The 25,539-nt window shown below is 47.4% G+C and overlaps 1 protein-coding gene and 1 long non-coding RNA gene across 7 annotated transcripts in view; one reads left to right on the top strand and one right to left on the bottom strand.

The window, feature by feature from the left end:
- Positions 1–1,971: 1,971 nt before the first annotated feature.
- Positions 1,972–4,357, bottom strand: LOC310664050. 3 transcript variants are annotated; one of them, XR_014504765.1, is made up of 3 exons: positions 4,182–4,357; positions 2,361–3,064; positions 1,972–2,258 (listed from the first exon to the last, which is right to left on the bottom strand). It is a non-coding gene; the product is annotated as an uncharacterized lncRNA (long non-coding RNA). The 3 variants fall into 3 exon arrangements; XR_014504766.1 differs by having other exon boundaries at positions 1,972–2,450; positions 2,541–3,064; XR_014504764.1 differs by having other exon boundaries at positions 1,972–3,064.
- A 6,643-nt stretch (positions 4,358–11,000) lies between these two features.
- SLC28A1 (solute carrier family 28 member 1) overlaps positions 11,001–25,539 on the top strand; it is a 25,336-nt gene continuing 10,797 nt past the window's right edge. The window contains exons 1-14 of one of the 4 annotated variants that reach the window (XM_083413066.1): positions 11,001–11,815; positions 12,584–12,688; positions 12,933–13,021; positions 13,541–13,641; positions 14,808–14,997; positions 16,020–16,161; positions 17,071–17,184; positions 18,774–18,851; positions 19,778–19,858; positions 21,352–21,432; positions 21,901–22,026; positions 22,859–22,989; positions 23,691–23,859; positions 24,843–25,040. In XM_083413066.1, the coding sequence (XP_083269192.1) occupies positions 12,620–12,688; positions 12,933–13,021; positions 13,541–13,641; positions 14,808–14,997; positions 16,020–16,161; positions 17,071–17,184; positions 18,774–18,851; positions 19,778–19,858; positions 21,352–21,432; positions 21,901–22,026; positions 22,859–22,989; positions 23,691–23,859; positions 24,843–25,040 (1,569 nt within the window). In that variant the 5' untranslated portion in view covers positions 11,001–11,815; positions 12,584–12,619. Of the gene's footprint in view, positions 11,855–12,583; positions 12,689–12,932; positions 13,022–13,540; positions 13,642–14,807; positions 14,998–16,019; positions 16,162–17,070; positions 17,185–18,773; positions 18,852–19,777; positions 19,859–21,351; positions 21,433–21,900; positions 22,027–22,858; positions 22,990–23,690; positions 23,860–24,842; positions 25,041–25,539 lie in introns of all 4 variants that reach the window. The other 3 variants (XM_083413065.1, XM_083413064.1, XM_083413067.1) reach the window with 3 other exon arrangements.

The following is a 25,539-nucleotide window of genomic DNA, read 5'->3' as shown; positions in this document are numbered from 1 at the left end:
CTAGATGAGGCGTTGCGCCACTCTACACTTTTACAGGCTCTACAGTCACTTTCCCCGCCCCGCCCATCCTGGGCTAAGCACGCCGCCGTGCTGACGTTGACACCTCGTATTCTAGCCCCGCCCCTTCCGAGAGCGGCCGTTGCTGTCTGTCTCGTGCGCTTGATTTGAACGTGAGGCGACGGTTGGCAGTCGAGGGGGCGGTTGAGGCGGCGCGTCGCTCGCGGCCCTTGGTCGGCGGCTGAGGGCCTTGCTCCGGCCCCTGCCTCCGAGATGGTCGGAGAGGTTGTGGTCAACGTCTCCCGCCCGTCGGGTTCTTCCCGGCTTTCTTGGCTCGAAGGGTAGAGGCGAGGGCCTTCGCCGCCGCCGCTTTCCTGAGGTGACACAGCCGTCTTGGGAGCCGCTTCGTACATCGCAGCGCCTCCAAGCGGTGCCCCAGCTTCCTCGGCGCTGGGCAAGGGGAAGGTTGGCCGTTTCCAACGCCTCCTGGAAACGGTGAGGTTTGGGCGTTAAATGTACGCATCAAGTTAGGGACACGTTGCGTTCCGTTTTTAAAAAAATTAAGGGTCAGTGTATGTTCCAGCAGATTCTAAGTAACCCTTTCAGGTACAGTGGTGCCTCGCAAGACGAAATTAATTCGTTCTGCGAGTTTTTTTCGTTCCACGAGTTTTTTCGTCTTGCGAAGCACCAATGTGTATTGACGGTTTCCCATAGGAATGCATTGGCGGTTTTAAAAAAAAGGCGAAAGACGTTTCGTCTTGCGAAGCAACTCAGAAAACGAAAAACTCTTTCGTCTTGCGAGGCATTCGTCTTGCGAGGTACCACTGTACTTCTGGTTCACTGCGCGCGGCTATGGGAGAAGCCAAGACACCGAGCAGGATGGATCCCGCTCACTGTCTTGGCTTCCCCTTTAGCCGCGCGCAACCTCTCCGGCTGGGAGCCGCATACCTCTCCCGGCCAGAGAGGTTGTGCGTGGCTAAAGAGGAATCCAAGACAGCGAGTGGGATGGATTCTGCTCGCTGTCTTGGCTTCTTTGCTCTTTGGGGCTGGGAGGGAGAACCCGGGCTTCCCCCAGAAGCCCCACGCAGCCTGTCCGCTACTCTTTGGGGCTGGGGGGGGGATAAGATTTTATTTTTCTTCATTTCCCCCTCTAAAAACTAGGTGCGCCTTATGGTACGGTGTGCCTTATGGAGCAAAAAATATGGTACTTGGTACCCACCGCGCCTCCTCTCTTTGGTGAAATGTGGGTTGAAATAAACATCCTGTTGTAGCCAATAGACTGCAGCATGTGCTTGACTGTGGGGTTAGTGTGGTGACAGTTTATCCTGTTTGCAAAAATGCCCATGAATCAAAGAAGTTGGTGACTCCTGCAAAAGGTCTAACCTAATATTTTCTTTAGCGTGCTACATTAATGGGGTCACAGTTTCACCAAAAACCCTATGTCTGATTCACTCGAAACAGTGCCAAACACATGCAGATTGCCCTCTGCAAAGTTGGGTGGTGCAAACCCCAGGTTTCACAATAGCACATGTGCAGTGCAAGTCCCACACATTTTAGTGCCTGAAAATCATAAATTGCACTCTGTATTGGGGAAAGCAAAATAAGGGGAATTTACTCCACTCCAAAGAAATCATCCTTTTGTTTCTGTGAGCTTTCTCCTTGCAGCTCTTGAGTTGGGGCATTACATCTGCACTGTAGTGTAATATGTAGTTTTCTATTTCCCCAGAGTTCTTTCTTGTGAAATTAGTGACCAGTAGATGGCACAATTTTTCCATAAAAAGCTGGGAATCCAAACCGCTGACTAATTTGAAGGATTCAGCCAACTTGTATGTGATGGTCAATTTTTCAGTTTTCCAGGCCACTGTATACAGGATAGCTATTCCAGTAGCTTTCTTAGAATAATTGCTGTGTGCTGCCATTACCCTGGACAAGTAAGAGGGTTGTGTTTGTGGCAGGAGGAGAAAACAAGATTGCTGCTGTTGATTTTTTAATTATTATTCTCTTTCACAGCACCACAGCTGGAGCTAGTGAATTACCTTTTTCTGGAGTTTGGACCACGGTGCCTGTTAACAAAACTTGGACATATATCAAGCAGTGCTGTGCTCACTAAAGTGACTTAGTCTGTAAAAATGCTTAGCTGCCAAGGGTAGCAGGAGGGGACATCTCACAGTGTAGAACCTGATCTGGTCCCACAGCCACTGCTTCCCTTCTGCCGCCACGAAAAGATGGAGAAGGAGGTCTTGCCGGCATCATTCTGTCACCTGCAAGAGAAAAATGGTAAGCAGGACGCCAGGAGTGCCTGCTTTTCTCGCAGATGAAACAGGGCATCTCTAACTACAGATGGGCTTTTGAGAAAGTCTTACCTGCTGAGTGCATTTGGATGTTGGCCTCTCTCTGGTATCCAATGGAGCCCGAGGTCCGCACTACTTATATATCTTAAATGATGATGTCATCTGGATGGAAGAGAATGAGAAGAAAATGAAAATGAGATTTTCCCACAGGCCTTTAGTCAAAGGGCGCCGTCTCCAAGGTGTGGGACTTACCTTCTTTCGGCTTCAGGCGGAAGCAAGCCAGGTCCGGCCGAACTACTATCATCTGCAGAGGAAAGAAAAATCGGGGTCAGATGGGAGCAAGAGAGCACAGAAGCAGTGCCAAGTCAGGAAAGATGGGTCTCCCTCTGTCTTGGGCCCAATCCCTTGTTCCAGAGGACCTCCCTGGACCCTGCAGCCTCCTGGGCAGAGGTGGAAGGGGAGCATCAGGAAAGGGGGCAGGAAAAGCCTCTGGCCTCATCCTGACCCCCCAGAGACACACCCCGCATCATCTGCGCTAAAGATCACTTGGGGATGTGATCTTGGGGGCATGGAAGTAACCAAAGAAATGAATAGAAGAAGGCAAGGTACTCACTCTGAGGTTGGGGTATTTCCGGGCAATAGCCAGCAACAAGGAAATGCTGCTGGCCGCTAGTTCTTGAGCCTCCCCACTTTCCCCCAGGGCGTATCCTCAGAGGTCCTGCAGGAGGAAAGAGCGCCTGAGAGTCAGGGGCCAGTCTGGGTCAAAGTGGCCCCCACTGCCCCCACCACGGAGTCCCTGGCACTTCTGGACCATGAGGGTTTGCCAGCTTTGGTCTTGGACCAAATTGGGGGCCAAACAGGCTCTGTGCCCCCAAAATGGTGCAGTCCATTGGGTAAGGGGGGGGACAACCCTAAAACCACCCCTGATGCCATCGGGACACTTACACTGAGAAGCTGGAGGAGGGTGCCAGGGTTGGGTGCTTCCATGAGAAGACTGCCCAGCAGAAGCCAGTAGTGCCTCTTCAGTTCCTGTGGGAAAAGAGAGAAGAGAGTTTGAATGCTGGGTTGGATTCTGCAAGTTTGTGACAAAGAAGAAGAAAGAGCCGTGAAGGGAAGTCAAAACAAAGGACATTCTTCTCTCTCCTCCTCGGCCCCTTTCAGCACGGCCTCCAACATCCTGTGCAGGATGGCACTGATCATATCGCAGCTGAATTTGGGCATCATGGTGCTGCAGAAATGAAAGGGAGAGGGTTAGAGTCTCCCTTGCCCTCTTCTTCCTCCCGCCTGCTCTTTCCCCCTGGAGTTCTTTCCCCCCCCCCAACCCCATCCATGCCAAAGACCCCACTCACCTTAGCTGGAGGGAGGGTCAGGGGGCGATCCCTGAAGTGCTCCAAGGGCCCCAAGATGTCCTGGAAGAGAACAGAGGAGGAAAATCGGCTCCAACCCCAAATACCAGGCTTGGCTTTGCAGGGGAATGGCAACCCCGTGCCCTAAGCCGGCAGGGTCCTCCTCTCCACAGATGCACAACCCTTCCCCCCAATTCCCTGTGGGGGTCCCCCACACCACCCATCACTCACCAGAATGGCTTGGCCACCTCCTGCTTGGAGCACTTCAGGGATCGGAGCCCCCTGAGCTCAGCTGCCTGGCAGTTCTGGATGACCCCCAGGAGGTAGATCTGTTCATCCTCCAGCAGCTAAAATGCAAAAGTCAGGCTGTCGGTTCCTTGTGAGGGGAGGGCTTCTCCGCATCTGAGAGTGCAGAGTGGGCGGCAAAGAGCCCGGACAGCGGGGGGGGGGGGCAGGTCTGAGGGATCCAGTCCCTGCTCTTGTTTTCTCCAATACTCACCCCTCGGGCTGGTATGCTGAACCGCAGCAGAACTGCAAACAGAAGGACATGGGAAGAGGCAACTCCTCTTTTGCATCCTTGGACTGGTTGCCCCCCATGCCCATTCCTACCCTCCTCTGTCCAAAAAAGGAGGGCCACTTGCTCACCTGGTGGCACAGGCTGCTCTGGGTCTTGCTGGGGGGCCACCCTGTGGCAGCGCCTGAACAGGCGCCTTAAGCACCTGATCCACTGTGGAAAGACGTGTGGATCCAGAATTGGCCTCCACAATCACTTATGGACTCACGGTTAAAACTCACTGCTCATGGAAGTCAATCTTAATCAGCTACGAGTGATAGAAGAAGAAGATGATGATGATGATATATGGTCATAGCACTCGCCTGCTCTTGCAGCGGGAAAACCTTCAACTCTTCATATAAAAGCAATCCAACGTCGGATTGACACCGTTCCAATGCTGTTCTGCTCAGAAGGAAGATAGCTACCAGAGGAGGCACTTGGGACATGGCTAGGGGCAGCCATCCTCCCTGAAGCATGAGACCACGTACACAGCAACCCTTCTGCTTGGGTGATAATCACTGCCCTCCTGGTCTCTGAGTGCCAGACGTGTAGCCATCTCAAGGACAAGAGTGGATCCAACCTACATGGATTGGGGACTTGGCCAGGACAACTTGGCTGGGAAACAGACTCACCCCGGAAATGAAGAGAAAGTGATGCTACTTACAGCCTGCCCATGTTGTCCACGAAAGACCCCAACCTACTATCTAAAGTAACTATCTGGAATGCCCACCCAAGCCTAAATCTGACCCCAACCCCAACCCCTGCCCTAACCTTACACTTAACCCTACCTAACCTTACACTTAACCCTAACTACTCCTCTATATAAAAAATAAAAATTTACAAAATCTGCCCAAAAAACAAAAATATTAAAACAAAGAACAAAAAAGAAAAGAATAAAAGAAAATAAAAATAAATCAAATCAAATAAAAGTAATAAATGAAATCAAAATAAGAAAACAGAAAAAGAACAATTCACTAATCCTCCGTATACTCTCCACCAACCGCCACCACCTCCTCTCTCCTCTGACCTCTCCTCACTAACCCACAAAGGTCGCATGCAAGTCAGTGGCTTTTAAAGGAGAATCAAGAGATGTCACAAAGGAGGGCGGGTCCTTGTTGTGGGTTGTGAAACACAAGAGCAGTCAAGTACAACATTCCTAGAGTGAACATGTTTACACATGGGGAAGAATGTTTGTCCAGCCAGCAGAATGATTGTCCTGTTTCCTTCTGGGCTAGGACAGACTTCCTCTCCATGTGACTAGAGGTGGGTGTGGCCTCACTTGTGCAGGTAATCACAAAAGCACAGGGCAGGTAAGCCATTTCTCTTTCACTACATGCATCGAAGAAGCAACATCTGCTTAGCCAAAGATAGTTTCCAAGTGTATGTTACTTTTCTAAGCTAAGTCTGCCTTCTGGGATCCAATTGTGAACAGAATATGTTGAAAAAATGTTGAAATATACATTTATAAAGAAACCAGGGGCCTTTCTTCTTGGAATAACAGGTTTGGAATTGCCCAAGAAAGATGTTAAATTATTTTTGTATGCCACAACTGCTGCTCGTATTTTGTTAGCTAAAAAGTGGAAAACCCAAGAATTACCAACAGTAGAAGAATGGCAGATGAAGATGATGGATTTTTCAGAGCTAGCCGACCTAACCAGAAGAGACCACGACCAGAAGGAGGAGGAATATCAGGAAGAATGGAATAAATTCAATGATTATTTAGTTAAATTTGTTAAGTTAAACTAACCAGAAATAGCTTGCAGATACTTAATGGGCTTAGGATTTTATTTATGTTAAGTGATAAATTAATACGTTTAATTATATAAGGTGAAGATTTAAGGATGTTAATGTTTAAGTTAAATTTCATAAAAATTGGGATTTGGAAAACCATTAAAAGGATATGCAATGAAATTCAACCAAGGGGAAGCGAGGAAGTCACTTAACAAAGTTAATAACTGTAATTTTCAATAAGGCTATAATTTATGTTTGTTATGTTTGTTTGTATTGTGTGTTATAAAATTTTTGGAAAAAATAAAAGGGAATGTTACTCTGCTAAAATTGTAAACTTGTTAACACAAGTTGGAAAGGGTATTATCAGACAATATATCCTCTCCTGCATCCCTGAACATTCCCACACTTGTCACCGTGGCAACCCCCCCACCAGGACCTGGCCCCTCCTCTGTCAGAACTCAGAGGCACCTGCTGTTCCGCCTGCAGCTGGGCTGCATCTTCATTTCACATCCTTCCTGCAGCCCCATTCCCAAAGGGAGACCAGCCCCAGGCTCTTCCAGGCAGGCTAGGCATCTCCATAGCGCAGGATTGGACCATCTGCTTGGCATGCAGGTCTTCTGTCCTGGGCGGTATCTCCGGGGGGGGGGGGAACCTGGGAGATTGGGAATGTCACCCCCTCCAAACCCTGGAGAGCTGGTGCCGGTCAGTGCAGGCGAGTTGAAGAAAGATATTGAGCAGCTGGAAAGTGAGCAGAGGAGGGTGACCAGGATGATGAAGGGTCTGGAAACCAAGCCTTATGAGGAACGGTTGAGGCAGTTAGAAACTAAGCCTGATCCATATTACAGATAACATCAAACAGAACTGTGCGTGTAAAAAAAAAGGGGAGGGAAACTATTTTGCAAAAGGTTTACGATGGAAACTTAGAGCTGACTCTTTCCCATCCTTTATTATTTATGGAGTGAATATTGCAGTTATATAAGGGATTATTTTTTTGACTGGAATGTAATTGAAATTTGTAAGATTTTGGAATGCAGAAATGAAATAATCAACCATCAATTCTAGCAAATGGGAGGCCATCTAAATTATATAATTTTGTATTTGAACAATAGGTGTTTGTAATTGTATTATAGTTTGGTATCGTTATAATGAGACTATTATTGGATTGAAATTGAAAATCAATAAAAAAATTATTATTGAATATGTTAGTCCCTTTTTATTGCTTTGCCAGTGCTTGCCATTTGCTAATCAGCATGCAAATCATATCCCATTGCTAATAAATCAGTCATATTTTACTGGATTTTGTGTGAATTACCATATATTCAATTTTCTATTTCCCCTTTTCTGTATACATTCTGTATTGTTTGTAATTCCATTTCATATCACCTCCATTTATCATTTCTATTTAAAGGTAAAGGTGCTGCCTGTACGGGCCAGTCTTGACAGACTCTAGGGTTGTGCGCTCATCTCACTCTATAGGCCGGGAGCCAGCGCTGTCCGCAGACACTTCCGGGTCACGTGGCCAGCGTGACGAAGCTGCTCCGGCGAGCCACTGCAGCACACGGAACGCCGTTCACCTTCCCGCTGATAAGCGGTCCCTATTTATCTACTTGCACCCGGTGGTGCTTTCGAACTGCTAGGTTGGCAGGCGCTGGGACCGAACGACGGGAGCACACCCCGCCGTGGCGATTCGAACCGCTGACCATGCAATCGGCAAGTCCTAGGCACTGAGGTTTTACCCACAGTGCCACCCGCATCCCATTATCATTTCTATTAAGCTTTGTATAACAACAAAGCCAAGAGATTTGTTTCTCTGCAACCCAGCCCCCCTTTGGAGGCTGATGGGAGGGGCATCAAATTCCCCACAGATTGATGGGGGGGGGGGGACCCTGTGGATTTGTGCTTTTTATCGGATATGCAGAATGCTCTAATCCCAAACTCTCTAGCCCAGGCATCCCCAAACTCGACCCTCCAGCTGTTTGGGGACTACAATTCCCATCATCCCTGACCACTGGTCCTGTTAGCTAGGGATGATGGGAGTTGTAGTCCCAAAACAGCTGGAGGGCCAAGTTTAGGGATGCTTGCTCTAGCCCTACAACTGGCTCTGCCACGATAAATCCATTTGTTTCTAAGGTGCTTGGTGGCTCTCTTTTTCTACATTTGCTGTGGGGCGCTTAATAATATCACTACCTTCTGCACTCTGTGAATTAAGCAGGGGCATGGATTTGCAAGCATTTGTAACTTCTGCCACATAATTTTCAGGTGGAACTCAATTCAGGATAGAAAAGGGTAAATGCAGCCTGCTCTTTCCATGTGGGTGGCACATTTCATGGTGCATGCAAGTTTAATGGTGGGCCATAACATTAAAGGCAGACACGTGGGGGACCTGTCTGGCCTAAGTGGGGAAAGGAACCATCAAATTCGCTCATAAAACCTCTCTGGCATGGGAGCACATGAATTCCAGAGCCATGGGCACATGGGGCACATGAATGCTTCACAGTCTGTTGTTTTTCTACGGAATTCACATTTGGAAATATGTCCAGTCGACTGCAAAGAGCACATACCTGCTTGTTTCCAAAGGAGTGCTAAAATAAATTAACAAGTCCTCAAAGAGGCAGGCCTGTTCCAGTCCCCACCTCGGATAGTCTCAAAGGAAGCCAGTGCAAATTTATCAGCAATTTCAGCAGACGTGTCTCAAGAGTGCAGCAGCTACCTTTGGGCTGACCAAAATTCTGGCACCTTGGCTGAGTGTCCTGGAGCATGCACAGAAATCCTTGATCTCCAAGGGGGATGTAGCATTTCAAAGACCGCAGGGCAAATGTGCTCCTGAGCATATGCAGATTCCTTTTCCTCTGGTGAGGAACCTTTGGCCACCTCAGCTCTTGCTAGACTGCAACTCCTGTCAACTCCAGCAAGCAGGAGTTCAGCAACATCTGGAGGGCCAGAGATTCCCCACACCTGAGCCAGAGACTGTGCAGGTATCTGTGGATTCTGGAGTCCCAGAATTCGCCTTAGGTATATTTTTTCATGGATGTTAGTGACTTCACCTGCCTGATGCTGCATAGGAGGTAACCTAGGATGAGATGGCTGGCAGGTACTCATGCTATGGCCTGGCCGACTTGCTTGCACAGTAAACGGGAAACAAGAACTCAGTGTGTAATCTTATCACAGTGAAGAACGGTAGCAACTTCCCCAAATCTCTTGCTAAGCAGCAAAACTCTGTATTGCTGGGTCTGCCTGCTGGCAAATTGAATCACAATGGTACAAAATAACTCAGAAAGCTGACATTTATAAAGAGTTAAACAAAGGTTAGTGTACTAAATATTATTTCCAATTCTAGGTAGTTTGCTATTGGAGAAATACCATATATGATTATAAAAATCTAAAGCAAAAATTATTTTAAAATATGATTTCATTTCTAGATCAGACTGACAAGATTTCTTCTATGTATTTCTTTATCATACACACACAAAGCTTCTATTTACAGTAGCAATTACAGTAGCAAAATGGAGGCTACAAAAGTACAAAATGTGAGTTTAAAAATGGTGCCTGAGCTCAGACACGCACATGTGGTCAGCTTGCAAGCTGGATGAGGAAAGACTGCCCAGGTAAGCAGGAAGTCGGTAGCATTCCAGCTTCCTGCCCAGGCAGACAAAAGAAGTGATCTCACAGAGTTCCCTCTAGCACATTCTACAAGAAAGCTCTATGGGTCTTGGTCTCTTCACATGCCCATCTGCCCAAGGAGGAATTTTTGGTTTGACAGTGTCAGGCAGTGACACTGGTTTGACAGTGTCAGGCAGTGATGTCCTACAATTCCCCTGACTTACCAGTTTGCCACACAGTGGATTGGTAATACTCTGTTAAATGAGGGGCTCATGAGCCCATTGTCACAGACAGATCACTGAGGTTCAGACTTAACACAGCTACTTTATGCTGTAGGAATGGAGGACCTAGTTGGCTGAGGTGGCCCGTAATATTGAAAGTGATTGCTTACCTCTAACAATGGTACTAGTAGGCCCAGTATTTAACCATTCTTCCCCTAAGACTCAATTTATCTCTAATGGAAACTTAGGTGTGACTGCAGGCAGTAGAACTAAGTGATTTTGCTCCTGCCTCCAGGGCTGTTTCCAAAACGTTGTGGGAAGGCACTGTTTTCAGCACCATGGCAGATTTCCTGCCTTGACCCTCATGGTTCCATCTTGTCTCCCAAGCTATTTAAAAGCAATATGAAGTGGCTGAGAGCTGTCATCAGCAGTTTGCGAATGGAGTAGCCTTTGACACCAGATACATGTGTTTTCAGGACCCATCCTATTCCCGTGACTATTTTGTTTCAATTGTTTTTAATTCTGAATTTTAAATTTAAATTAGCACAGGTCACAAGAAATCTAGACACGCATGGACAGGAAGGATTGGGATGAAGGATATATCAGTTTAATTATTTTTTATATACCCTGTTCTCTTGAAAATCAATGCAAAAATATGTTTTTTTTTCTTATTAAAAAAACCCCAACAACCACTGCTAACAGATAACAGAACTGCCCACTTCAGTATGACTAAAGAAGCTGCTAATTTGTTATCTGTGCCATCCAAGGTTGGTGGTAAAGCAGTTGGCACCAGCAGCTCTCCAAAGGGACTTTAGCATGTTGTGTTTTCCGCAAGTGAATTTGCAAGGATTAAAGGTTATTCTCTTCCTGATTGCAATCAATTGAATCCCTTTTTTGCATTTGTTGTTAGAAACAGGAGCTTCTAGAAACAGGAAAGTAAATCTTCCATTTATTCATAGGATTTGTAGCTTATTTTAGACCTCGGCCTTCCAGAACGGCTTACTTAAAATCAGGTTGAAAATACTAATAAAATAACAACAATCATACAAATAAGTGAAACAACCAGATAAAAAATGGAGTGGCAGAAAAGCCCAGTCATTGATAGATAACTAAATCTGAACAGCAGGGGAGAATAAAAAGGTCTTCACTGGATGTCTGTGTCAAGCAAGCCTTCAAGTGCAAGGATGCTACAGAGTTGGCGTGCCACCACCGAAAAGTTCCTGTCTGCATTTAGCACCTGCCTTATCTCTAATGATGGAGGGACCCTCAGAATGGCTCCTGAGACAGACCTTAATATCCAGGTGAGTTCTTGTGAGAGAAGGCGGTCCTTTGAGGCATTGCAATCTTGAGCCATTTAGGCTGGAATCCTATACACACCAGGAAGTAAGGTTTACATGTGAGCAGAAACCAGTGAGCAGAAACTAGTTCTGCTTGTACTTTAAAAGTTGAGACCAGCATACCATGAACTGGTATCTTTTAAGAGCAGGTTGCACATCCCTCTGACTCCAGTAGGCAGGGCTATGCATATCAGACTTGTCCACACAATGTGTTAGGAAGAAGCCTCTTCCCATTTCAGTTCTGGCTTGCTCTAAAGAACAGGAGTTTTAACAGAGCTCTGTCATTTTCTCACCAAATTTCCTTTCCCATCTCTCCTGGAAGAGTCCAACAGGGCAAGAATAGAGTACTGTCTTCTCCCAATTGACCAGCACATCAAATGACACTGTACTGTTCTTTTGCAAATAACATCCGGAGGACCACTGCTTCCCCATCCCTGTGCTAGATAAAGGGATCAGAGAAGAGTTTGGTCAGATGGTGCTCTCGTCCATCTGGAGGAACCTGCCTTGCTGTTTCCCAGAAAACGATACTTATCAGCAGGAAGTAATGAGGCTGAAAATAAACAATCCCTACGTGAGTGAAGAGGAGCAGGACTTTGCTGTGATAGGAGATCTGCCTCCAGTTCTTTGGACTGTTCTGTTAATTGATAACTTTCCATTGCCTAGCCTGAGGCCTGAGTGGATTTGACCAAGAAGGAATTCCCTACGTCTCATGAGGAGCAGGACAGAGTTCGATATTGCTGTGAGTTATTTGCCAGCCACTCAGGATGAGATCACTAGGGTGGGCAGCATTTATTTTGAGGGAAGAGAACATTTAATTTGGGAGAAGCCGAACAATCGAGAGTTGGGGAGGGGGCATTTCTATACCTGGTCCAGGAGACCAGAGAGAGAGAAACAATGGCCATCTCTGGTGCATTTGTATCATTTGCTTTCAAAGCATTTCTATGCAAAGAAAATAACATGCAGTCCTGTGTGTGCATTGTCAAGGTGGGGAATCTCTTTTCTTTGAGGGTGATGTTTTGACTTTTTCAAGGGCCCCAAGACTGCACCTTTTACTTACCATGTTGAAAGAGGATCAAGCAAATTCATAGAGGAGCGACTAGCTACAATGGCTATAATCTACCTCCATAGGCAGAGGCAACAATGCCAGTGAATACCAGTGGCTGGAATCCACAGGAGAGGAGAGTGGGCTTGTCCTCAGGTTCTGCTTTGTGGGCTTCCCATAGGTATCTGGTTGGCCACTGTGAAAACAGGATGCTGGACTAGATCGACCTGATCCAGCAGGACTCTTTATGTTGTTATGTTCCTCCTCCTGGGCAGCACAAGAAATCGGCATATGATTTTATTAGTGGGCCAATTCTTTTCCCAGCTCAGACCTTTTGCAGCCCATTCATGTCTGCACTCTGATTTATACAGTACAAGACCAGACAGCAGGATTGGTGTGATTCTGAGACAGGAGGGTGCCGAGGGCTCCTTTGCTTCCAGACTGACTATGCACTGTCTTTGCCAGCAGTTCAACTTCAGGTAGCTGCAGAGTGCCGGAGAGATGGGAGAAGTCAGGATTTCACTTGGAGCTGGCGACAGAGGTTTGGAGAATCCAGCGTTAGAGCTCACGGTAACACCGCCACTGCTTGTTAGCTCTGCCCTTTGCACTTTCTCAAAAGAGGACCATGTTGTTGCTGTCATTGTTTATTAATTTATATAGCGCTTAATGATAAAATAGGCTTCTAAGCAGTAGAAAAACTGTACCTTTGTATGCCTGGACCAGAGAGAGCAAAGGCCACCTCTGGTGCATTAATATCAACTGCTGCTTTAAAAGCATTTATGAACAGGAAATATTTCCCTGTGCCCTTTGGCAGGAAGCAGACAGAAATCCGCAGGTGGCAGAGAACCCTTGGCCTTCTGAGATCAAGGAGGGCAATGATGCGCATGATACTTCTTTCCAGAGGTATGGAAAATATATCCTTTATTGACTCATTCTGCATACAGTTGTTAGACACTTTTATTTGCATTGTGCAAATAAAAATAAAGCCACAATAAAGCTTAAAAATCCAGCCCAGCTTAACCCCCAATTTTAGAACTGATCACAATAAAAGACCATATAAATCATAGGATTTGAAAACAACCAGCAAATGCAAGATACTTTAAGGTTTGGACAGGTACTTACAGGAGGAGGTATCCCTTCTAGACTCCCCCAACAGCCTCAGAATTGGAGGGAAGGTGGTTATCCAAAGTCTTACTGCTGCATCCCTGGTCCCCAAAGCAATGACTTGAAGGGGCATCAGGTAAGCATCCTCATCTGCCACTCCCCCTCACCTTTTAACAAGAATGAAGGGAGTCACACAGGTGCAGAAGCTCCTCCAGCCTCTTGCAGGACACCTGGGACTGCTGGAGCTAAAATGGCAGCCCCGTTCCCCCTCTTTCAGACATGCATCTAGGCTTATTCTCTTGGTGTGATTCTCTTCAGGATCAAGAATGCAGCAGCTGAGCCTTTCTCTAAGGCAAAGTGCTTTTGCAAGGCTCATGCCAAGATACTACGGAAGATCTTCTTGGGCATCCTGTGTGCAGGTGAGGCTATTATGCATACACACACCTTGACACTTTTGTGGCACTGGAAGGAGTGGGGGCGACACACCTAATAATTTGGGTTTTCTTCCCTTTTGGTAAACCTCTAGGCCACATGAGCCGATCATATATGACCCCTCTAAAAGTCTCCACACCATTCTGAGAAATTTCAGCTCGTGTCATGCTGAATGCAACGTGATTGTTAAATTCAAGCCGGTGTACGAAGGAAGCAACGGGTTAAGACAGGAAGGTGTAGGAAGTAAGCCCATTGCTTTCTTCACCAATAAGAAAACAATGTTCCCTGGGGAAGACCAAAATTCTCCCAGTGTTTCAGGAGTAGCTTTAAAAAAAATCCAAATAAATTTTGGCTCAGATGGAACATTGGGAGGGATCTTTGATTGAGAGCAAAGTGATGAGCACTTGTAGGATATAGCACCCCTACAGAGCCCTCTAGAAGCAGTTGTGCCTGGTGCCCATTGGGACTGGTAGGGCAGAAGACAGGGAGCCTAACAGTAGGTGGTGCCAGAGCCAATTACTTCAAGACTTAATTCTGCATTTGTAACCATCTACCTTCCTGCTAGGGACGCGGGTCTCCTAGCAGTTTGAAAGCACATCAAAGTGCAAGTAGATAAATAGGTACCGCTCCGGTGTTTCCGTGAGTTGCTCTGGTTCACCAGAAGCGGCTTAGTCATGCTGGCCACATGACCCGGAAGCTGTCTGCGGACAAACGCCGGCTCCCTCGGCCAGTAAAGCGAGATGAGCGCCGCAACCCCAGAGTCGTCCGCAACTGGACATCAGGGGTACCTTTACCTTTTTACCTTCCTGCTGAGTCCTACAAGTGCAACACTGAGACTAGGAAGTTGTTAAGTAGGGAGTCAGGGGTTGGCAAAGGGTAGGCTGAGATTGATGGAGCCGTGCTCCCTTTGTCCTAATGGACCAACTTTCCACTGTCCAGAATTGCCCACAGCTGTTTGCTATTGAATGCGGCCTAAATACCAAATGAGGTAGGGCGACTTGCTAGATTTCAACATTGCAGTACCTTACCTCAGTGCAATGGCCTGGAGAGAATAATATCTTGATAACTACAGGGAGAAAGCCCAGCCCTGCACTGTTGGCAAAGGACTTGACCCACAGGTGCATTTCCTGATCTTTGCATCTCTTCTCTCTAGGCTATGTGGCCTACTTCATTGCAGCCTGTTGGCTGGACTTCAACCGAGCCTTGGCTTTGGTCGTTTTGACTGCCCTGGTGGTTTGTTTCATGATCTATAGCATGGTCAAGAAATTCTGGGGTTCCAAGATTGTCCAGATGTTCCGCCCTTTCCGAAAATGCTGCAGGAGCATCTGGCCATGGCTGAAATGGTGAGTTAGGGGCTTGCTGCACAGATCCGAATAGGAGCAATCTCCGCCCTCGTATCCATCCATTGTGAAGACTGCAAGGGAACCTTTTGCAAATATGCTCAGGATGGTGCAGTTCTCGACACACTTAATCTGGCAGCAAACCCCACTGAACAAAATGGGACTTACCTCAAACTGTATAAAGTTGCACTCTGTAAATGTATCTTGCTGTAGATGGACAGCTCTGCGGTGATTTATTCCACACTGAAAATTATCATTTTTCTTAAAACTACAGCTCATTTTTTCAGTCTTAAATACAGTTTTCCACATTTTGTGGCACTTCTTTCTTTCTTTTGGTGGGGGGTAAACACTCATGAAAATTAATCAGCATTTTAGTGCAAATATATTGTAATGTACACATTTGTATTGGCAATTCTGACTAATGTACACATTTTTGCAAGCAATTTTGTCCAATATAATGCATTTTTGTGTGTTACTTTTTACAAATACCTTCATTTTTATGCACACTTCCCCCTAAAATATATATTTCTGTGAACACCATTTGTTTGGAGAATTGCATCACAAAATTCCAGTAAGAGCAAATTTCAAAGGATGGTTGCGTTTTGGTTTGTAGATTGTTTGGGAAAGATTCAGCATCAATTGCTTACTGAATCAAATCTATTCCCCACCCCTAAATTCAATGTTATACAATAAAATGGCAAAAAAACCACAACCCAATGGAAATGGTAGAGAACTTGAACCAAGTTCTGTTGGCAAGCAATGTGCCAGAAGAAAGAGCTGAAAAGACAACAGTTCAGTTCTACAACCCTTCAATCCAGCAGGCCACATGCTTGCTAGAATAAAACTATCTTAGCTAGGCAGTGGAAGGGGGTGAGGAGGGGGATGAATCCCATAATCATGTATGGACACAGTCTTGCATCCCAACCATCAGGATGTGAAGAACAGCCTCCCCAACAAATCTCATTTATTTAGCGATGCCTGTCTGGGTGTATCTCTGCAATGGTGGTGATCTGCTTCCCTCCTAGGGTGCTGTGTGCAATCATTTTGATCGGCCTGGTAGTGTGGCTGGTTCTTGACATGTCCCAGAGGCGAGAGCAGTTGGTGTCCCTGGGCGGCTTCGCTGCGCTGGTGCTGGTGCTCTTTGTCTGCTCCAAACACCACGGAGCCGTAAGTAGCTGCATTTTCTTTGGCCTGGGGTCCTTAGATGATGTGATACACCTGCAACCCACAATTTCCCGCAGATGATTTGATACATCTGCAACCCACAATTTCCTGCCACCTTCCCAGTCTATAAAACCCACAATCCTATGTATCTATCCCTGGGAGTAATCTTCTCAGAGTTCAGTGAGAATTAGCAGTCATAGAATTGGGCTGAGATTCTGCTAGAGCTCAGGCGCCAGATTTTAAATAAAACCTGCAGAGTGGTTGGGCAAGATAGAACTCCGTAACGATAAAACAGTTACAGTGGGGTGGGTGGGTTGTAGGCCTTGCTTGATGCCAGAAGTCCAGAACTGGAGCGTTCCAACAAATGGCAGTCCAGCATCTGTTTCTGAAGACACGCAATGAAGGACAGTTTATTTATGCCCTACCTTTCCAGGCAGCCTATGAGGCATGCCCTTCCCCATTTTAATCCGTGTGAGGTGGGACTGCCTGAGAGGTCATTCAGCAAGCTTTATGGCTGAGTCAGAGCTTGGACATAGACCTCCCCAGTGTTAGCCTGACACTCTAACCACTAGGCCACACTGGGTTACTCCATCTGCTCTGCTTTTTCCCTTTGGGGGCAACAGCTGACAAGTTCAAATGGCTCTCATTCAGTTGATTTGCTCACTTAAGACCCTCTCTCACGGAATCCAATTGAAATATGTAGAATTTGAGCTGATTTTTTGGACTTTGCACAGCAACCACCCTATTCATGCTGGGGATCATTGTTGCCTCCTTCTCCAGTGAATTCAAGAAATCAGTGTGCTTTGTTAATCCTGAGGTTAGCACTTCTGCAACCTGGGGCTATCATTGATTCTCACTGACATGTCCCTTGGTTTCTGTATTCACAAGATTCCCTCTTGTGCTGTGCTGCAGGTGTCGTGGAGAGCTGTGTTCTGGGGGCTTGGCCTGCAGTTTATCCTTGGAGTGTTCATCATCCGGACAGAACCTGGATTTCAGGCCTTCCAGTGGCTTGGTACTCAGATTCAGGTGCAGAGCAGTGTTGTTGGAAATGACTACATCTAAGTGCATTCTTTGCACTCCCCGGCTCCCACATTCAGCCCCAAGTATACGGACGCGGGTGGCGCTGTGGGTAAAAGCCTCACCGCCTAGGGCTTGCTGATCGAAAAGTCGGCGGTTTGAATCCCCGCGGCGGGGTGCGCTCCCGTTGTTCAGTCCCAGCAACTGCCAACGTAGCAGTTCGAAAGCACTCCCAGGTGCAAGTAGATAAATAGGGACCGCTTACTAGCAGGAAGGTAAACGGCGTTTCCATGTGCATCTCTGGATCGCCAGAGCAGCGATGTCACGCTGGCCACGTGACCCGGTAGTGTCTCCAGACAGCGCTGGCCCCCAGCCTCTTGAGTGAGATGGGCGCACAACCCTAGAGTCTGTCAAGACTGGCCCGTACGGGCAGGGGTACCTTTACCTTTACCTTTTTATACGGATTGCAGATCCAGTAGCATCCTCTACTCAAGATCTTGGGGAGCAGCTGCTAGATGGAATAAACAGGACTGGGTTGGTTCAAGTTCAACCAATATTCAGACTCAGTATTAGGTAGAGGTAGCCAATGTAGAGCCCCGTGAATATTGTTAGACTCTAAACTCCCATCCAGCTCAGCCAGCAAGGCCAATTGTCATGAACGATGGGACTTGCAGCCCAAGAACATCTAGAGGGCACCACATTGGCTACCCCTGGTGCAAGGCAGCTTCATGTGCCAAACATCCTAACTCAGGGGGATGAGAGCAGCCCTTCCTGAGACAGGCGGGAGTGGCAGATGTCTTGAAAATGTGAAATAAAGACCCGGGCAAATGGAAAAGGCAATGCAGGGTGTTCACGGTATATAAGAATGCATTCCATTAGGGGTGCATCAAGCTGCTCCAGCACCAACCTGGTCCACAGACAGTGAGCTAGCATGGCAGTTTTATTTTCCTCAATGGGGTGGAACAGAACTGATTCAGATGGCGGGGAGCCACCTAACTTTGGTGGTGGCAGCAGTGGCAGTGCAATGTCAATACGGCTCTCCTTCTCTTAATACCACCACCTGTGAAGGGACTTCCTCTTCCCTTTCTCCCGCCACTGTCACCATAGATGGCCAAAGTAGCCAGAAGTCTTGCTCTCTGACTGTTGCCATCTTTCCTTGCTCCCAGTTAGCCATAGTGTTGTATGCAGAAGGCCCCCAACATCTCCAGGTAGGACCGGGGAAGATCCAGTCTGAAACCCTGGATAGTTGTTGCCAACCCTCAACTAGATAATCTAATATAAGGCAGCTTCCGAATGGTGGTGGCAAGGGCTCTTTATGGGGGAAGTGGTGGACTCGTTAAAAAAAGAGAGAGTCTCTGAGCAGCAGTGGGGAAAAGCTATCTATTGTGTGGTGACCAGGGCCATGAGCCCTGAATAAGACTTGCACGAGTAGCACCTCTGGCTTCACAACGATGCTTGAACTGTCCACTGTAACATCATATGTACATTTCAGGAAAGATGTTCCAAAATAAGCACTTAGGTCTCCGCCTTATCCAATGCAACTGAGTAAAGTCCTATGCATACTCATTCTCCTCAACATTCCCTCTGTTCCCTTATAGACATTCCTGAACTACACCACAGCTGGTTCCAGCTTCGTCTTTGGAGACAAATTGATCCAAGAGGCATTTGCCTTTCAGGTTAGCTTAAGGGGCATGTTTGACCCTAATCTCTCTCTCTCTCTCTCTCTCTCTCTCTCTCTTTCTCTCTTTCGCCTTATCCTTCTCTGAGTCATCTTTGCTATTGAGTCCTTGACACAAGAGGCTGGCATTTCATTGTGTGGTTGGACTGGGATAAGACCTGTCTGAGCTGTGGGCTACAGTCTGGGCAACAGGCCTAGTGTCGTTATCTGGCATAGTGGGACAAAAAATGCCAGGGTCCATGGAGCCCATCTGTGGTTGACATCAGCATTCTTAATTTTTATTTCTTTTAAGAGCTATGTCCTTTGGGAAATTCATGGCAGGCCAGGTAGTTTTAGCTGCTGCCATCTTCCCTGTCTCCAGTGCTTCTGGGTTCTGCTCTGATGTGCACTGCGCATGTTGGAGACATTGGGGAAAGTGAAGAGGGCAGCTAAAGCAGCTTCACTGAGTGCTACTCTTTTCAGCACCAGGGTGAGGAAATCCTGGGAGATGTGAGCTACTGTGTTTTCCCCACCAACACCTGTCCCTGCTACTTTCTGCCTCCTCTTACCCCGATAAGCTTGCAGGTGGCAGACACAGGAGCAACACTTAGGAGGCATCAGAGGGCACCTTGCCCATAACCTCCACAAAGCTGCTGCTGTCTTCCTGGAATTTGCACTCACAAATGCTCCCAAACAAGCCAAGTGGTGAGTTTCTGGCCATTGTGTTAATTCCACAGATGTCCAACCATGTTAAGTCTACTTCGCTTTGCCAGTGTGGGCCATTGGACTAGCTCACTATGCCCAGGATTTCTATAACATTCTGCACCTTACAAGCTGCTCAGACCTTCTGTGCTCAACTTTATAATCAACCCCTATATATGCTGTGTTGTAGGTTGTTTAGAACTCCCTAAAGCCTGACGTTCACTGTTTGCTTTCTGCCTCCAGTCATTGCCCATCATTGTCTTCTTCAGCTGTGTGATGTCCATTCTCTACTACCTGGGAGTCATGCAGTTCATAATCCTGAAGGTAATGCTGAGCACAAGGCTATGGGCAGTGGAGAGATGCTTTTGAGCCCCCACTGTGTAGCTGAGGAGGGTCAACCATTTCTCTCTACCATGCAACTTACTATAAAAAATCATGAAAGATCTCTGAGCTCCGGAGAAAAACTCCCAAGATAAGTGTGTGTGGAGATTTTGGACGATGTGGGAAACCTAGGTAAGGCACTGCTGCCTGCTAGTGGGGAGGGAGGTCATGCCACAAGGATGGAGAAGCAGTTGCTCTTGCAGGGAAGATGAGGCAACCAACATGGCTGTGGTGGAGAGAAGGGGGCAGAAAGAGTGATTGCTGTCACAAAGGGGAAGGTTTGTTGATGGAAAGTCAGTAGTAAGACATGTGTGATGGAGGGGACGAGAAGCAGGGACCAGCTATGCTGTCTGGAGAAAAAGAAGGAATACAGGAAGCCTTCTTATACTGAGTCAACTCCTTGGTCTACATAGCTCCATCTTGTCTACTGGCAGCAGCTCTCCGACATTTCAAGAGAGGGGTCTTTTGGCCCTCCAAAGACACCAAAGGCTGAACCCAAGAAGTTCTGCATCCGCTCATTGCTAAGCTTCATAGCTAAGGAATGGGTATGGGGAATGGCTGTGCTTGCAAGGTGAGCCAAACAAGAGCAAGAGGAAAATTCATAGCTACTGAAGATCTTCGTTGTCAAGTCTTGGGGCTCAGGTGGCCTCAGTGGCACAGAGTGCCTTCCATCAGCTTTGGCTGCTGACCCAGCTACCCCTTATCTGGACAGGGATAGCCTAACTACCGTTGTCTATGCTCTGGTAACCTCAAGGTTCGATTACTGCAATGCATTATATGTAGGGTGTCCTCTGAAGACGGTTCGGAAACTTCAGTTAGTGCAGAATTCAGCAGCCGGGTTTCTCACTGGGGCAAGACTTTGAGCATGTTACATCGATCCTGGTCCGACTGCACTGGCTACCAATTAGTTTCTGGGCCCCATTCAAAGTGCTGGTTTTAATCTATAAAGCCTTAAACGGCTCAGGACTCAAAGCAATACCTCTTTCCATATGAACCTACCCAGACCCTGAGATCAACTTCTGAGGCCCTTCTTCATGTGGCTCCTCCATGAGAGGTCCGGAGGATGGCAACACGAGAACGGGGCCTTCTCTGCAGTGGCTCCCCTTTTGGGGAATGCTCTCCCCAGAGAGGTTCAGCTGGAGCCTTCATTAGACACCTTTGGGAGCCAGGCAAAAATGTTCTGCTTTAACTAGACTGATCGTCATCCAATGCCCTTTTAAAATGTGTTGGGGATGTGGTGGGTTATGGGGTTGTTCTTGTTTTGATTATGTATTCTGTATTTTTCCATCGTGATTTTATCCTGTGAACGGCCCTGAGACCTGCGGGTGTAGGGCAGCATACAAATTTAATAAATGACAATTATTATAATACTAAGTCTTGCAGGCTGTGTGACAGGGCAGTGATGCCCTCTGACCATCTCCTACTCCTTCCTGCAGTTGTCCTGGCTCCTGCAGATCACCATGGGCACAGCAGCCACAGAATCTCTGAGTGTGGTGGGGAACGTGTTTGTGGGGATGGTAAGAAGGGTTTTTCTTGTTTTTACCCCTGCCCCAGGCAAACCTTCATTATACACTTTAGGGACCAGGGGGAAAAACATTCCTCTCCAACCAGGCTGATTAATGTCCTACACCCTTTTAAATATGTTTGTGGGAGGGGGTAGTGGGGGGGGTCATTGGTTAGTGTGTCTGTTGTTCTTCTTATGCATTTTGTGTTTTCATCTTGTATTTTTATGTTGTGAATTTCCCTGAGATCAACTGATGAAAGGCACTATATACCATCATCTCAAAATGCCCAAATTTGAGCACAATCAGATCAGGAGCATTTTACTTCAAGACTGTGATTTGTTCTGTTTGGTTGCATTTGCTCTGGAAGCAAAAATATCACTAAATTCACTACTTCTGGGAGTGCTGTCTCTAGGGCTGCAAACTAGGGGGCAAAACTCTGCAACATGTGCCTCTCCCCCTTTTCCCCCTTCTGCTCCCCAGACAGAAGCGCCACTGCTCATCCGTCCCTACCTGCTGGACATGACGCGGTCAGAGGTTCATGCTGTGATGACTGGCGGCTTTGCCACCATTGCCGGCAGTGTGATGGGAGCTTACATTTCATTTGGGGTGAGTCAGCAATGCAGAGAGCTACCCAAGGTCCTGGTTGTAGAAGGCAAGTTTCCATTTTACCATAAGTGACTGTAATGGTTCTAGGAGTTGCTCGTGCGTAAGTTGCCGCCACTCCTGGCTAGGTTACCTGGTTGAACCCTTTCTGTCTGCACAGCCTCAAGTTTCGTGGCTGCCTCAGTCGCTGGCAGAATCCGTCAGTGGGCGTTTCTTGAACCTCTTCCAGCATAAAAGCTGTTTGACGCCCAGTCTTCTCCTACTCTCCCTGCGCGGAAGTCTTCTGCGCAGGGAGGGTGTGGGCAGCGGAGTACCCGTACTCTCTCCGCTGGTCTCCGTTGAGGAGTCCTGGAGCCACCTCTCCAGTTCCCCCATCTGCCCCCCTTCTCCACTGGTGTTACGCTGATTTCCTTCCCCAGCGGATGGGCTGCCTCTCTCCCTACTGGGACCCTCTCCGGCATCCCTCTGGAGCCTTCTCTCCACTTCCAGCTCCAATGGCAGTTCCCTGACAGTGACCTTTCAGGAGGGCACAGTACTTGAGAGAGTAATGGCTGGACAACTCCAAGGGCTCTTGCATTTAGCTTATTGGTCTGGAATCCGTATAAATATGGTTTCACGCTGAGGTTCACAGCAGAAACTTCCACCACCAAACAGGCCCTGTCTCTCATTGTCCATCACATGTCAAAGAGCAAAGTGGCTTGCTGGATTTAATATGTAACATTTTTGAGTTCTTTGGGGACACCAAATATGCCTGCCATCCCATCATTCTACCGTATTGTGTTGCTACTGAGATATGCATCCAAGATCACAATCCTGCATTTACATCCTGCTACAGATTGATGCCTCATCCTTGATTGCTGCTTCAGTAATGGCAGCACCTTGTGCTTTGGCTATGGCTAAGCTCGTCTACCCAGAAGTGGAAGAATCTAAGTTCCGGAGCCAGGAGGGCGTGAAAATTGCCTGTGGGTGAGTGTAGTCAGAGCACATGAGGATCATGAGGCTGCCCAAAGGATCCTGGAAGGGTGCAGGATTAAGTGGGAAGAGGGGTGCAGAACTAGGGGAGTCAACATCTGAGAGACACAGGAGCATCTTTGCACAACTTCTCCATAGCAAAGAGAAACAGAGAAAGCTAGGAAAAGAAGCCAACGTGAAGTAGGGAGAACTATTGCAGTATAGGACTCAGTTGATGAATCTTTGGCTCTCCAGATGTTGTTGCATTCCATCTCCCATCACTCTGAGCCAGCAATGGCCAATGAGAGCTATACTTCAACATCTGGAGGTTCTACCCACCCCAGGCGTAGTGAGCAGCATGTTAGCCAGAGACTGCATGCACACCCTGCCAGTAATTATTTGGCATGAGTTCTTAACTGCCCCAGTGGAATCAACAATTTAGACCATTTACTGCTATAAATAGAACGACTGGAGTTGCTCCTCATATACAAATCAAAATATGCGCAGGTCTAAGTCAAATGGGATTAATATGCGCAGGTCTAAGTCAAGTGGATTAACAGCTAAATAATGCTCAAATGTGGACAAGCCCTCAGATAGTAGGATGCAGAATTGTCTGCTGAGCTCTACGTGGTGGAGCTTTGTATGTCATTGCTGCTTTGCCAAAGGAGGCAATTTTGGGGCCTGTTTTCTTCTCACTTGGTGTATTGTTGGTACAGGGAGGAGAAAAATGTCCTGGAAGCTGCCAGCAATGGAGCAGCCGTCTCTGTGGGGCTGGTAGCCAACATTGCGGCCAACCTGATAGCATTCCTGGCTGTACTGGAGTTCATCAATGCTGCCCTCGCTTGGCTGGGAGGCATGGTCAATCTGCCAGAACTCTCCTTCCAGGTACCATCCACAAGGCAGCCACCCTGTGAGTACACAAGGGTGGTCAACGGATGCTAAGAGGGAATGATATGTGTATTGTCACTTATTGGCTCTCTTGCCCTCTCACTCAATGGGTTGCCAGGGCATGGACAGGTCAGACATCTGAACCGACTGGTGCAGAGGGCTTCCCCCTACTGCTTCCATCTGTCAGAATGCTGTCAGCGGCTCCCGGCTGGTTGCCCAGGAAAGTATAAAGACAAGGAAAAGTTTCTTGCCGTCCTTTATTTCAATCTTTACAGAGAGAGGCTATAGAACCCAGCCTTTTGGATAATGGCATTGTGCCGAGTGAATCTCCACCCCGTCTCTCCCACTTCCTCATTTGTCTGTCTCATCATCTCCTCTATGGGTGCTGCTACATGCCCTCTGTCTTTGAGCTCTTTGCTCTCCTACTTTTAAGGCTCGCCGGGTTCTGGGAGATGGAGGATTTGGGATGCTTTCTAATGACGTGTCAACTGGGTCTTGTTCTGGCTCTCCCATTATTTCCCAACTTTTCCCCTCATCTGCCTCTGGGCTGTGACCTCCCTCAAACCCATTGTAAATCTATACTGTCTTCCTCTTCCTCCTCCATGGAAGGGTTAGGATAGGGAGGCGGCCTCCACCATTACTCTGCCCAGTCCCTTACACCATCACTTTGCCCATTTCAATTTCCTGTCCCCATTTCCCCCCATTTCACTCTCCAGGCTCCCCCTGCCCACATGAAATTAGGTTGAGGGCCACAGGTTGCATATCCCTAATCTTGCCCTCTCCTATAATCTTAGTGTGGAGGATTTACTGTGGATTCACGACAGATGTGGGGGAGGGGGTAGCTGGGCAGGAGTAGAGATGGGAAGTGAGTTTGTGCCATGGATATGGGTGCTAGTGAGGGGAAGGTGGCCTGGGATGGCAGAAGTCATGTGGGTACCTGACCATTGATTTTATTTCTAAACCTTTCTTTTCCCTTCCAGTTGATCTGTTCCTATGTCCTGGTGCCTGTAGCATTCTTGTTGGGAGCAAGTTGGGAGGATGCCCCGGTGGTAGCTGAGCTTCTAGGAATCAAGATATTCTTAAATGAGTTTGTGGCTTATCAACAGCTCTCAGGCTACAAAGACAAACGATTGAAAGGACTACCCGAGTGGGACGGGACACACAAGCAGTGGATTTCGGCAAGTGCGCCAGTCATGTGGTGGAGGGGAAATGTCAGTTCAATGGACTCATGAACCAGCATCTGTTGTGTACAACTATCCTCCAGACCCAAACACTGCAACAATACCTGACCATTGTGCAGTTGGGTTTGAGGCTAGGGACACAGCACAGCAGAAAGTGGTTGTACATTGGACTGAATGAGAAATTGGATTCAGTTCACTTTTAAAGGCAAACCTGCCCACTTCTCATTTTCCAAAGCAATACTGAAACACAGCAAATCCTTTGAAATTTGCACTTCTCTGAATTTTGTACTCTAGTTCTCCTGTCAAGTGATGTGTGCAAAAATGCATGTACAGTACCTTGATTTTCAAACAGCTTAGTTTTTGAACGTTTGGCTCCCAAACGTCACAAACCCAAAAGTGACTGATCCGGTTTGCGAACTATTTTTGGAAGCTGAATGTCCAACGGAGCTTCTGCGGCTTCTGATTGGCTGCAGGATCTTCCAGCAGTAGCCAAGAA

Source organism: Podarcis tiliguerta (genome assembly GCF_965153285.1).
Source record: "Podarcis tiliguerta genome assembly, chromosome: 14".
NCBI classification, from domain to species: Eukaryota; Metazoa; Chordata; class Lepidosauria; order Squamata; family Lacertidae; genus Podarcis; species Podarcis tiliguerta.
The sequence above is the reverse complement of the archived record's forward strand: the minus strand, read 5'-3'. Positions and strand labels throughout refer to the sequence as shown.